This window comes from Bicyclus anynana, chromosome 23 (assembly GCF_947172395.1).
Source record: "Bicyclus anynana chromosome 23, ilBicAnyn1.1, whole genome shotgun sequence".
In the NCBI taxonomy this organism is placed as follows: Eukaryota; Metazoa; Arthropoda; class Insecta; order Lepidoptera; family Nymphalidae; genus Bicyclus; species Bicyclus anynana.
This window is the reverse complement of record NC_069105.1, coordinates 3,859,283-3,873,090: the sequence shown is the minus strand read 5'-3', so window position 1 is coordinate 3,873,090 and position 13,808 is coordinate 3,859,283. Positions and strand designations below refer to the sequence as shown.

General features: G+C 39.1%; 1 protein-coding gene across 3 annotated transcripts in view; it reads left to right on the top strand.

The window, feature by feature from the left end:
- The window catches only part of LOC112049975 (uncharacterized), a 96,705-nt gene that overhangs the window by 58,143 nt on the left and 24,754 nt on the right, over positions 1-13,808 (top strand). For all 3 annotated transcript variants that reach the window (XM_052888750.1, XM_052888751.1, XM_052888749.1), the window contains exons 5-6: positions 480-636; positions 11,573-11,689. In XM_052888750.1, coding sequence (XP_052744710.1) covers positions 480-636; positions 11,573-11,689 — 274 coding nt within the window. The remainder of the gene's footprint in view (positions 1-479; positions 637-11,572; positions 11,690-13,808) is intronic.

The window sequence follows — 13,808 nt, the reverse complement described above, 5'->3', positions numbered from 1 at the left end:
AACTAACTAAAAATGGCTATGTAGTTAGTCTGTACGCCGTAGAAGTAGGTGCGAGAGGATTACCAGCAAAATCTCTCTATAACTTGCTTAAAGACCTTGGCCTCTCTAGAAGTGCAGCTAGTTCTATGTTAGAACGAGTATCCAAAGCTGCTGCTTGGCGGCAGGGAAAACAACACGAGCAGAGAACGGGGAGTGTTGATCGATCGTCAAGGAATTCTTTAATCCTGTAATCACAAGTTCAGGACTCTGCTCAGAGTTTTTCTCTCTACCACGCGATGGACCCTACACCCGCACGGTGAATCCATGGAATGCTAAGATATTCGTCTCATTCAAATTAAAAAACGAATATAATTGTCTTTGTATTCATATTATTATTTATTTATTTATACTACACGTATAGCTCTGTCTAAAGCTCGTGTCTGGGATATAAGTTATTGATTTAGTTGTTGAATGGTGTGATGACGTAACGCATTGTGCAGGGCAGTTGTTGCTGGGCAGACGGCAGCGGGCGCTGCGTGCGGCTGGCCGACACGTCGCTGCTGAGCCTCACCGAGGTGGAGCGGCGCGCGCTGCAGCAGGCGGCGCTGGCGCGGCTGCAGCAGCTCAACCTCGGCACCACCATCAAGATACCTGAGGGTGAGTCAGTTACAGCTCAGGCAGTTGTTGCTGGGCAGACGGCAGCGAGCGCTGCGTACGGCTGGTCGCTGCTGAGCCTTATCGAAATGTGTAGTCCACCACGCTGGCCCTATGCAGATTGGCAGCACTTATGTAGATAATTGTGAATTCTCAGGTATACAGGGTTTTCACAATGTTTTTCCTTCAACGTTTGAGACACTCAATTACTTAAAACGTAACTTAAAAGTTGGAAGTGCATGCCCCGGACCAGATTCAAACCTACTCCCTGTAAATTGAAGCCAGAGTAAAGGTTATTTTCTCAGAGTTATCACGGCTCTCAACATGTGAAAAAAGAAATAGAGCTAACCTACAGGAAAGTACCAACGCATTTTTACCACAAGCATAATTTCTGCATTTTGGTCTGGCTCTAGAATGTCGTTGAAATTAAAGGCACTTTAGGCGTTTCTGTTGCTGAGAAATACATATATTATCCTTATATATGTATTTCTCAGCAACAGCTGCGCAGATTTTTTGGCAATTTGTTGGCTGCGAAAAATCATATCTATACTTATAATAAAACTGGTCGAATTCATTTTATAACAATTCGAGATTTTACTTATACCATTTGTAACAACAAAGGTTACTGTGGCATAGAGTATTACTAGCGCCATCTAGATTACATTGATTTCCACGCGGACGAAGTCGCGGGCGTCCGCTAGTTACCCAATAAAATCCAGGAGAGCCGCGTGCGCCCTAGTTTGGTGAAAAGATTAGGTACAGAAATAAACAGTTTGACATCCCAACGTGCTCATTGTTGCACAGGATGGAAATGGCCAAAGCACTTTTATGTCGAAGACGGTTTGAGAAAAGTTTGCAAAGTTGAGTATCAATTTCTTGATACCTCCAAATATTTTTGAAAAACGGTTCTTGATAGACACATGTACAACAATCTTATCCTTTAGGGCCATCATTTTTTCTCGGTTAAAATAAGGCACTCTAAAAACGACATAAAACTCTTTAACGACAATAATAAACGTGTCGATTATAAAATCATCAACACTCCCAAATGTTGGTTTTGCGCCAGCATCTAACTTTTATCTGATAGTTTTATATTGCAGCGTTTGGAGAGATTTACGTGATTTTAATATAATCACTTGTCATCACACTATTATTGATACTGATGGTATCTTTTGCTCATTTTCAAACGCTAGTAGTTTATTGTGAACTTGACTTGTTAATTTGGAATGGTTTAGATGGAATGTGAGCCAGACATAACTTATTTTGAAAACTGAAAGTCTGTTAGTATATGCCGCTACTAGAGGTAAGTACGGTAGCCAATAATGGAGTTTGGAGCGCGGTGGTATCTCTGGTAGCTGGTTTCAAAGGCTCAGGAACCAAGTCTCCAGTCTCCAAACCCTTAGCTTCGTGGCAACCCGTCTAAATCTTTGGTGACGAGCGTGAAGAGGCAAACAGACAAGAATCCTTCGTGACGGTCTCCGTAGCGCAGTGGTATTCGTGGAGGATTCGGAGGTCCTGGGTTCGATCCACGGCTGGGGATTGAGGTTTTCTTATTTGGTCCAGGTCTGGCTCATGGGAGGCTTCAGCCGTGGCTAGTTACCATAACCGTAAGTCTACCGGTAAAGACGTACCGCCGAGCGATTTAGCGTTCCATCTTAGATTGCATGTGAATTGATGACTTACCATCAGCTAAGATTGTAGTCAAGGGCTAATTTGTAAATAAAAAAATCGATAAAAATCATGTTCTACTTTTTGTTGACCTCAATTAAAATTCAAAGCACAGTCGTTCGAATACTAGAAAGTACCTACAGTACGATTCTCTCAGTAATATGTTTAACAAAATGTAAACAACTTCAATCTACCCACCTAATCTAATCAAATTCTTGTAAATCAAGTAGCTACAGAGTGTTCTAAAAATAGTCGCATCGAAAAATGTTTGTTTCGTCAAAAGAGAATAGAAGAAAAAATGTACACAGGTGACCTACTCGAGTGTTTCTATAAATACATTGACACATGCAAGACATGTGCTATTTGCAAATGACCGCCTTTAAATAAATACGTAGCCGGTCCGTTACGCAAGCGTGACGTGGTGTGACGTCATGCGACACGGCCTAACGCGACACTATGGATGTATACAGGGGAATGAGATAACATAAAACAAAGGTAAAATGAATAGATAATTATCCTTTAAAAATCACTTTAAACAAATTAATGACAATTTGTATAAAATTGAATAATATTTAATAAACTCATTTTTTCATTCTCATCATAAACTCAATTCAAGTTGTACAAAGAATTATTACTATATTAAATTTAAATTTAAATTATTAATAAATATATTATAAGTTTATAATAAAATAATAATAATAAATTAAATAAAATTAAAAATAAAAAGTGGTACCCTTTTCGGATAATAATCTGGGAGCATTTTTTCTTATTGGACGCAGTATGGTCAATTGGTCATGAATAAATATTTTGATTCTTTTCCCAGGGACTGCTATTACTATTTATTGAGAAAATTTAATCCTTCTTTCCATACTTATATTGTAAATAAGAAAGTAAGTCCGTCAGTTTGTTTTTCTGTTACCTTTTCACAGCTAAACAGCTACCCCTTTTTATATGAAATTTGGCTCAGAAAAAAGTAGAAATTTGGAGGCTACCTACTTGTATTTCGGAAAATCCACTGTTTCCGTGGGATTAAAAAAAAATACGTGAACGGGAGTTCGCTAATACGGGTATGGGTCAAATACAGTAGGGACTCCTTTCTGGAGGGAGTCGGTTACAAATCACCCTGTATACAATTCATAGTTGGCAACGGTTGATTAAAATTGTCTCCCGAACGTATCACATGATCTTAGTTTTGATGAGTTTGTTTGAGATTATTTCTGATTACATTCTATGTAGGTGGAATTAAATTTAACTGTTCTATACACATCTCGCGTGTAATATTAAATGCTTGGCACACGCGTTTATTAAAAGCAACTGTTTTTGAGTTTAATACAAAAGTAAAAATGTTAAATAATTATAGGTTTAGTTTCTTTTCAATGTATCATCACACTCACTAATATTATCACACTAAATTTATAAAGGCGAAAATTTGTGTGTAAGTGTGAAAATGTGTAAGTATGTTTGTTCCTCCTTTACGCTGCAGCTACTGAACCGATTTGGCTGAAATTTGGAATGGGGATATAATAGATTTTACTCTGGATTAACACATAGGCTACTTTTCATCCATAGTTCCCGCGGGATATGTGAATAAATGAATTCCACGCGGACCAAGTCGCGAGCGTCCGCTAGTTAAAATAAGGCGGATAAATCGCTAGTCATCATACAACTAATTGTAACATTTTTACTAACTTGTTTCTAAATTAATGACAATTAATTAATTAGCTTGTAACAATTAGATATAGTTAATATATTTCTAATAACATTTTATAAAAAAAATTCGTCATTCATTTTACTTTTCATTAAATTTTTTAAATAAATTAGGTATGAAATGACTTTTATTTCAAATTTCTTTGTTGATTACCATTTTACGTCGAGTTTGGCTTTAGTACGAGTATCTATAGTTCCTTTTATAGGCCTTTTGCATGGACCTCCAAGCACAACGATCTCGAGCCGCCAGCATCCAGCGGCTCCTTGCAACCCGCTTGATATCCTCGGTCTACCTAGTGGGTGGTCAACCAGCACTGCGCTTTCCAGTGCGGGGTCGCCATTCCAGCACCTTGGGACCCTAACGTCCATCGGCTCTTCAAACTATGTGGCCTGCGCATTGCGACTTCAACTTCGCGACTACCGTACTTCTAAATACGTTAAAAGCATGAGTATACTTGGTTTAACAGCAGCTAACAAACCTTCAGTCTGAAATAAGGTATCGCACACTCTGAGTCTATTATTAACAGCTTAAAGTTCTCAGTAAAACACTTTTAATCACATAAAACTCGATTACAAACTCTCACACGATCATATCGATGATCGCTGTGATCGCAGTGATTGACGCTTGTTAATCACAATGCCAACGCCAAGTCCGCGCGATCACATCACGTTATGATTATGATTACTCATGATTACTCATGATTACATTACGATCACATGTGATTACATTCGATGATCGCGCAGTACAGACGCGCTGAGCATTCCTGCACTGATTTGTTTGTCCGAAGTCTGGCGCTATGTAAATATAAACAGATACGATTTTTCAATCCCCCCAGACTTAGCGGTAACTGGAAATACAACAGACCATTTAGTTTTGTTTGATCTCACTTGATTATTTATGCGCTATGCTTTGCCATTGGATTCGCCCGTTGCGATTTCAGGTGATAGGATTTCTACATCGGCAGTCTATTTTTATTTTGCACTATAGATAGACTAGTTTTCTTTGCTGCTGCATAGGGCTCGGTTTATTTTCTGCTAGCAAAGGATTTGTAGCGTAAACTGGTTGGTTGACATTAGAGTATGATTGATTTTGTAACGAGCAATAGCTTATGTGATAGTGACCTTGGGGCATACCACAGACTTTTACAAAACCATCATGATATCTGTCCATCTTATTTAAGGGTGTAAATAATGTTAACTCTGTGACCATCATCATCATCAGCAACCCATTGCCGGCTCACTGTTGAGCACGAGTCGTTCTCGAGTCATGAGAATAGGCCAATAATCTACCACGCTGGGCCAATGCGGATTGACATACTTCACACACGTAAGAGAATTAAGTATATTTTTAGATATGCAGGTATCCTCGCGAAGTTTTTCCTTCACCGTTTGAGACACTTGATAGCTAATTTCTTAAAATGCACACAACTGTGCATGCCCTGGAACGGAGGGCATATCCACTAGGATATCCCGGCTCTCTTACTCTGTAAATGGTCCGAAATAGAACAAAATGGTCGATGAGTTTCAAAATCGCTATACGAAACAATCCTGCGATAAGCTTAATGACCCTCAGGGTACGAAATGTCGAAACATTATGGAATCGCTAAGGATTTGTAATCTTGTGTTAGAACTCCAGGATTGACAGTTTTATGAGCTGTTATGCCTTGCATGCGAGTGTAACACCACCAGCTTCCCATCTCCAAGCTTCTTCCCAATATTTCATAGTCCAATTTAGAGGTCGAATACAAGCTCATCTACTGGAACAACTATACTAGACTCTACTAGACCAAGGAAGCGAATCAACCAACATTTCATAACTGAAATGAAATGTAAGAGAGCACTGGTGAAAGATGTACTAAAAAGTAAAAACAAATAGAATTATTAGCATTTAGCATGTGTGTCAGTTTTGGGTTGTCGCGCCCGAGATAATGTTGGGCGGAATGCGCTATATTTAGAGGAGGAGAATTCGCGCAAATTCCGATACACATTCAAGTTACCATGTAAGCTGATCTCCTAAGATCTGAATGGCTGGCTGGGCTTACGAACAGTTGTGGTTGAAGTTTCATCGTACCGTATAGGTAATAGAGCCAAGCAGACGGATGTTGACAGTTATTACAAATTTATATTAACTGTTAATAAGAGTATGCTAAAAGTAAAGCAATTTTGTAGAAGATACAGGGTATCTGCGATCATTACTTTCGAAGCTACAGGGATTTCAAGGGTCAAATCTGCGGCGCTGCCATGGATTGCTAAAAACGCTCCATGCTAAATGGCACGAAAGAATAATGTCGTTGGTGAGAGAGATCGTTAAATTTGTATGGGCGTTCAAACAGAATTACAAATATCTTTGTTGTTTGTGCGTTTAGGTTTATATTTCAAATCATAAAGAATGTTACATTGAATGTAAGCTGCCAAATTGATGTCGTTGGTTAACCTACTGCGGGGTCTAGGTTGTCGTTCCAACACATTGAAACCTCTAATTCATACTGCAAAAGTTTGGATTGCTCTTCCGGTATTTGAGTTTCCTGACACTATTAATACACCTTCCAAACAAGAGTCAATAGGCATCCTCTAGGTAAACACGCATTAGAAAGCATTACTGCTTTCCATCAGACATATTTGTTGTCAAGCGCGAGATCTTTCATCGGCTTCTCAAACTATGCGCCACTTCAACTTTGCCCTTCCTTGATGTATGTTGGTAACTTTCGTTCTTCTACGGGTCTCCTAATTTCTGATTCGAGCACGCGGAAATATAATAATTAACGAAGCATCTTAGAGCTTAACGGCTATATGTAGAAAGCGTAGTGTTGGTCGACCCCCCACCAGGTGGAGTCTTGGTTAGGGATTGCAGTAATTGGATGCAGGCGGCTCAGTATTGTAATGTTTGGAGGTCCCTATAAAAGAGCTATGTCCTGCATTGGACGTCCATCAGCTGATATGATGATGTTGATGATCCGTAGTGTACGTAACGTTGGAAGACTTTGGTCTTCAGCCATATTACCTAGTCACAATTAATTCTTCCTGTTCTCTGGACGGCTACATCAAGATATCTAGTTGAAAGTGATCGCGCTGGCAGCGGCACGTCGTGGGCGAGCTAATCAGTCTCTATAAAAATATACCACACGCGAATACCTACTGACTGCATTACATGACGCTAATTTGGATTTTCTCAACTGCCTCGTTGGTCTAGTGGTTAGACCGTGGCTTCTGAACACGAGGACCTGGATTTGATTCCTGGATCAAATGACTATGAAATACTGAACTTATCTTTCTAAAAATGCTAATTGATCAACATTAAGATTGTGAAAAATGTCATTCGCTGCCTGCTGACAAAAAAAATGATATCTCGTAACGCGAGATAAACAAATAATAACCAATACCAGGGGACTCAAAAATATAGAATATAGAATATAGCTAGAATATAGCTCTTTTGTTACGTTGGGACGAACGAGAAAGCGAAGTTTTAATTCCGCCGCTATTGAACGGCAATAAATATTGGAGTTTACTCGTTAAGAATCGATTTTCATATAATATAGCCCCCGGTATGAAAAAATATGGGCAGTAAAATTCGATGAACGAATGACGGCGTTACGTTTTTAGCGTTAGGCGCGCACGCCGCGGCCTGCTGCTCCTCGGTTGCACATCTTTCACTTTTCAGGCGTTAGTATTGAGACGTACATAGTGTATGCTGCGGGGCAACATACATCTATTTAGACAGTCAATCTGAAAGAGTAAACTCCATTCGTGCGTCGGAGCTGATACACTCTTTTTTTTTCCTTCACGGCATTTACTCGTTTATATTTATTTATTTATTTTTATAGGTTACGAAAAGGTTATGACAATTAAAATTGAGTTTTACAAAAACATAGATTAGTGAAGTTGTTGTGTCATAGACCCATTTATAGGTTACCTCAACATGCGTAATTTAGTACTCGAATTAAAATACATTAAAACAATTAAAAACTAATTAGGGAAAAAAAATATTTAAATTTATTAATATAGATATGGATCTATCACACAATTACATTATGAACAGAATTAAACTAAAATAAAATAAACACAGTATAAACTAAAGATAAAAATAACATTTAAGAGGTATCCCTTTTGTACTGGATTAAAAAAAATCTAGTTTATTTTTTACTTGTTAGGCCTCGTCTGCCATTAAAATAGCTTGATAACGATGAAATAGCTATTAGTTTATTAATAACTCGAATAATTTAAATACGAATAAAAATTTGATATCACAACGTTAAAGTGTCACCAGGTGGGCGCTGAAGTGACGGGATCTAATTAATGTTATTTATACACCCTGTCTCTGCGCACTTCAAAGCGATATGCGCGGTGTATGTTATTTTGTAACATGTGAATTTACTCTAAAAATAGTTCGGATAAAATCAGCTGATAATAATTTCGAAAGCGTTGCATCAACGGACGATTTTTTGACTAAGCCTTAACACAAGCGTTTGCAAAACCATCATTTTGACGGCCGCGGACGGTAGTGACCCTGCTTTCTGCATTCACGGCTGTGGGTTCGATTCCCACAACTGGAAAATATTTGTGTGATGAGCATGAGTGTTTTCCAGTGTCTGTGTGTATTTTTACATTATATAAGTATTTATATGTAGTATATAATTGTATATTAATATTATAATATCAACTATCTTAGCACCCATAACACAAGCTACTCTGTATGCTTACTTTGCGGGCTAGATAGTGATGTATTGTTTAAGTATATTTATTTATTTATCATGTTATTAAATTAATCAACGCTATACTCTTATAGGCCAGCCAATTTCGACAGTATAACAAATCGAAACATGAGGACAAAAATATCTTATTTTTAGTATGTTGTTTAGACATCTCTCTCTCTCTCTGAAAAAGTAGCGGAAATATTTTTTCACACGAAAAACAGCTAAATTTTTTGACTTGTTTTAGGTTCTACTTTATATCTTACTCCATTAATTTTTCATCAACAGCTATTTTGTATGTTGATAACAGTATACAAAATAACAGCTTTTTTGTGACATTGGAGAATGAATTCAATAAGGAACTTAAGCTAAATCATCCTAATAACTATACAAATCATGCCCACGTGGAATGGTGACAAGAATACTGACTGCATTTCTGCACCGGACAGATCATTTGCGCTAAAAATTAACCAGCTTCTGTCACTAATAGAAGCAACTAGCCGCGGCGAAATAATCCGAAGAAATTTCCGAAATTTTTGATATTGTGACTTGAATTTGAATTTTTAATATCAATCAAACCAACTAATAGGTCGGGTCGGGAGTAGTAGTCAGCATTGGACGTCTATTATCATCATTATCATCATCATCATCATCATTATCATCATATCAGCCGATGGATGTCCATTGCAGGCCTTTTGTAGTTGCTTCCAAATATCATCATACTGAGCCACCTAAATCCAGCTAATCCCTGCGACTCGCGTGATGTCGTCAGTAATCTAGTGGGAGGTCGACCAACCTTGGGAGCCCAACGTTCATCGGCTCATTAAACTATGTGCCCCGACCATTGCCATTTTAGCTTCGCAACTCGTTGAGCTATGTCGGTGACTTTGGTTCTTCTACGGATCTCCTCATTTCTGATTCGATTGCGATTGCGATTGAGTATTGCTTCGCTAGGACGTCCATCTGATAACGACAATGATGCCTGCATTGCAATCCGTACGCTCCCGTTACTCGTGTATCTAAAAACTGTGAAAACAGTATCGAAATAGAAAAGCATTAAATCGCTGAGCGGTAAACAGGCGGAGGTGTAAAACGATCGGTAACCCGAAATGCTCGCAACTCGAAACTTGTTTTGATGGATTTTTGCGACGGAGCGCATTGCTTGTTTGTTTTCATATAATTTGGCAACTCGGTTCACGAGGTCAACGTCTTAGTGCAAGTTTTGAACTAGGGTAAGCGCTACATGTAGATTTTTTTTTATTCAAAGACAAGTTAGCCCTTGACTGGAGGAGGAGGAGTAGGGTAGTGTAGGGAAGTGTAAATCAAAACGAAGCTTGACCAGGTCCGCTAGTATGTTATACTATCTGACGCCGCATGGTTTCACCCGCGTGGTTCTCGTTCCCGTAGGAATATGGAGATAATATATACCTTATAGTCTTCCTTGATAAATGGGCTATCTAACACCGAAAGAATTTTTCAACTCGGACCAGTAGTTCCTGAGATTAGCGCGTTCAATCAAACAAACAAACAAACTCTTCAGCTTTATAATATTAGTATAGATGTCACCTCAAAATTGTAAACACCGTTGACAAATGACCGGTGACAAAATACAAAACAAATTAAAATATATAATAATGATAACAAATGTAAAATTTAACGATCCCAAATGAATCTTCGCGGAAACATTATCTGTGTTTAAAAGATTTACACACCAACGTAAGAGCGACAAAAAACAAGACGCGAATAGAAAGATGGAGGTTTAATTTAGAATGATTAGTGTACTTTTGTTGTGATAGCGTAGTGTATTAGCACTAAAAACACCAGTAATAGCTTCTCAATGTTATATCGGATAATTATTTTGGCGCGAGTTTAAATTTTTTACTAATAGTTAAAGGAATACGCAGATGGCTTATTTGATGTTTCTGTTTCTAATGGCTTAGAACAATTATTCGCGTATGTATTTTCTATTATTGCGTTTTTCTTGTATGTTATTGCATTATCAACCCATATTCGATTCACACCTCGAGTCTCCTCTCGGGATGAAAGGGGTTAGGCCAATAGTCCACCACGCAGGCCCAATGCAGATAGGCAGACTTCACACATGCAGGGAATAAAGAAAATTCTTTTGTATACAGGTTTCCTCACAATGTTTTCCCCCACTGGGCTATCACGTTGTGCTACGAGTATTTAATTTATTAAAAATATAAAGAGTTGTTTCAAACATTTTAACATTTTCTTATAGGACAGTCGGCAGGTCGGAAAACTCGGCTTTTAGTGTAATTTTAGTATATCAACGGAGACCGAGTCGAAACATCACGATTCTAAGCCGCCTGCATACAGTGAATCCATGCGACTCGTTTGATGTCATCAGTCCATCTGGCGGAGGGTCGACCAACTCTGCGAAATCGTATTAAACGGGTTCTTTTTTTTTTTACAAGATAGCCCTTGACTACAATCTCACCTGATGGTAAGTGATGATGCAGTCTAAGATGGAAGCGGGCTAACTTGTTAGGAGGTGGGTGAAAATCCACACCCCTTTCGATTTCTACACGGCATCGTACCGGAACGCTAAATCGCTTGGCGGTACGTCTTTGCCGGTAGGGTGGTAACTAGCCACGGCCGAAGCCTCCCACCAGCCAGACCTGGACTAATTAAGAAAACCTCAATCGGCCCAGCCGGGGAATCGAACCCAGGACCTCCGTTTTGTAAATCCACCGCGCATATCACTGCGCCACGGAGGCCGTCTATTCAACTGTTCTGTTCTAGTTCTACTGTATTGAGAGCATCGTGGTGGTTCTAAGCTCCATAACCCCTATAAGGAGAGTTAGATATTAAGCTAATGATGACAATCAAGTAACAGTGTATGTTTTGTGCAGACAACGCCGCGACAGTCGCGCCCAAGCCCAAGCGGCGCGCCTACCTGCTGAAGAGGAAGGCGCTCACCACCGGCTTCTTCGACCAGAGCCGGGCCAAGGACGGCGACAAGGAGAAAGGTGAGTGGAACCTAAACATTTCAGCTATTTATTTATTTATTTATTTACAAATACAATCTAAAGAAACACAAACACAAGGCTCTGCACAATCAAATGAAGGTAGACACGGCATGCACATTTCCGTAATATTAAAATAAATTGACGATTACATTAAATCAGTTTACATAAGAAAAACAATACATTTTACAGTAACAAGAAAAGGAGACATTTTACAACTACTATTTGAATATACTATATAATACAAAAAATAAAATGGAATTGATAAAAACAAAAACAAAAATTAGTTTAGCAAATCTAGCAAAACTAACTTGTATAAGCTAAGCTATATGTAGATTCCAGTAGCAATATTCTTTATCGATGTTTTTGTAACTCGCTAGCGAGAGTTTTTGAATTCATCTCTATCTTCCTCTGATCACTACATGAAGTGAAAGATTAAGTAAAGAAGTAAATTCAAAACTCGCTCTAGCGACCTACCTAAATTGTCTAAAACAAAAAAAAAATACCTTATCTAATATAATAAGAGGCCGAACGCATGCGTATTTTTTTTATTCTCTACAAGTTAGCCCTTGACCACAATCTCAACTGATGGTAAGTGAAGATGCAAGCTACGAGTAAGATGGAAGCGGGCTAACTTTTTACGAGTAATATGAAAATCCACACCCCTTTCGGTTTCTACACGACTTCGTACTCGAACGCTAAGTTGCTTGTCGGTCTTTGCCGGTAACTAGCCACACCTGAAGTTTTCCACCGGCCAGACTTGGACCAATTAAGAAAACCTCAATCAACCCAGCCGAAAATCGAACCCAGGACCTCCGTCTTGTAAATCCACCGCGCATACCACTGCGCAAAAAAGAGACCAAATTGTTAACTTTTTTTTTATGTCGTTTAAAAAAGCTCTCTTATGTGTTTTTCAAATAGCATGGCTACCCTAACTTGCCTTATCACGTTCATAATACGTACTATTATCGTGAATCGCGGCAAACTTTCAAGCGTGAAACCAACTGTACCCATGATATCTAAAGAAAAAGAAAGAAAAGAAAAAAACGTTTAAAATCATGCCACACACCACAATGCCGAAGCACCCATGCAGCGTCCGATGCCTCAACCACCTGAGCAAGGCAAGACCAAAGCTCAGATAGCAGAAGCATCAAACACCACACTGTCGTGTATGGCACAAAACACTATCTGAAGAACACTTTAGTCAAAGTCTCGACCCAGCAACAAGTCGACAACAAACTAACTGACTAAACACACGGGAATTCCAGAGGCGCGCAAACTGTAGTGCGTGTAGGCGCCGCGTACACAAATGTTAAAATTAGCGCCGGCTCGTGAGGATTGTCTCTCAGCGGCCGATACATCACGCACTCACTGCCACTAGCATGAGCGATTGTGCTACGCTTTGTTTTTTTTTTCATCATAATAACAGAGGCAGGTTGTCTCCTCCCAGATAAAAATGCGGGTGGAGGGCGCGGGCACGGCTATTGTGATGTGACGAGTAGTGATTGTACCATTATTTTGTGGTAGAGGAAACACCTCGAGCAGATTCCAGGACTTGTGACTTTGGGAGTAGGCTTAAGGGTTCCCTTTAGAATGCATCAACACTCACCTTCCCTGCCCGACATGTCCTCCATGCCCACACTAAACAATTTATGGTCAATAATTCCAACACAAAACATTATTGCACAGAATCACTAACCCGACTGGCAGCGTGACGTAGTTTACGCTGCCTAAAAAACAACTGAGCTCAAGTCACGAAATACCCTCTTATTTATATCAACACTGATAGCTTCCCTCTAACAAAACAAAAATAATGAATGTTAATACCTACTACCCGCAATCGAGAGACTTATTAATAATCCGCAAGAGACTTAATATTATGAGGATCTTATTCCCCGGTCATGTTATTCCAGCCTCTTTCGGAGTTGAGGCCTTCCAGCCTGAGAGTATACGTAGGTGTCAATCTATGTACTCCGCGCCTTTGATAAATGATAAAAAAATTACATTCCAACTCTAGTAAAAATACAGGGTTCAAACCGTCCTGGGTTTGAACCCTGTATTTTTACTCCTGTTCCGAAACCACATAGGTTAACCACTGAACCAACAAGCATTTACCAGAATA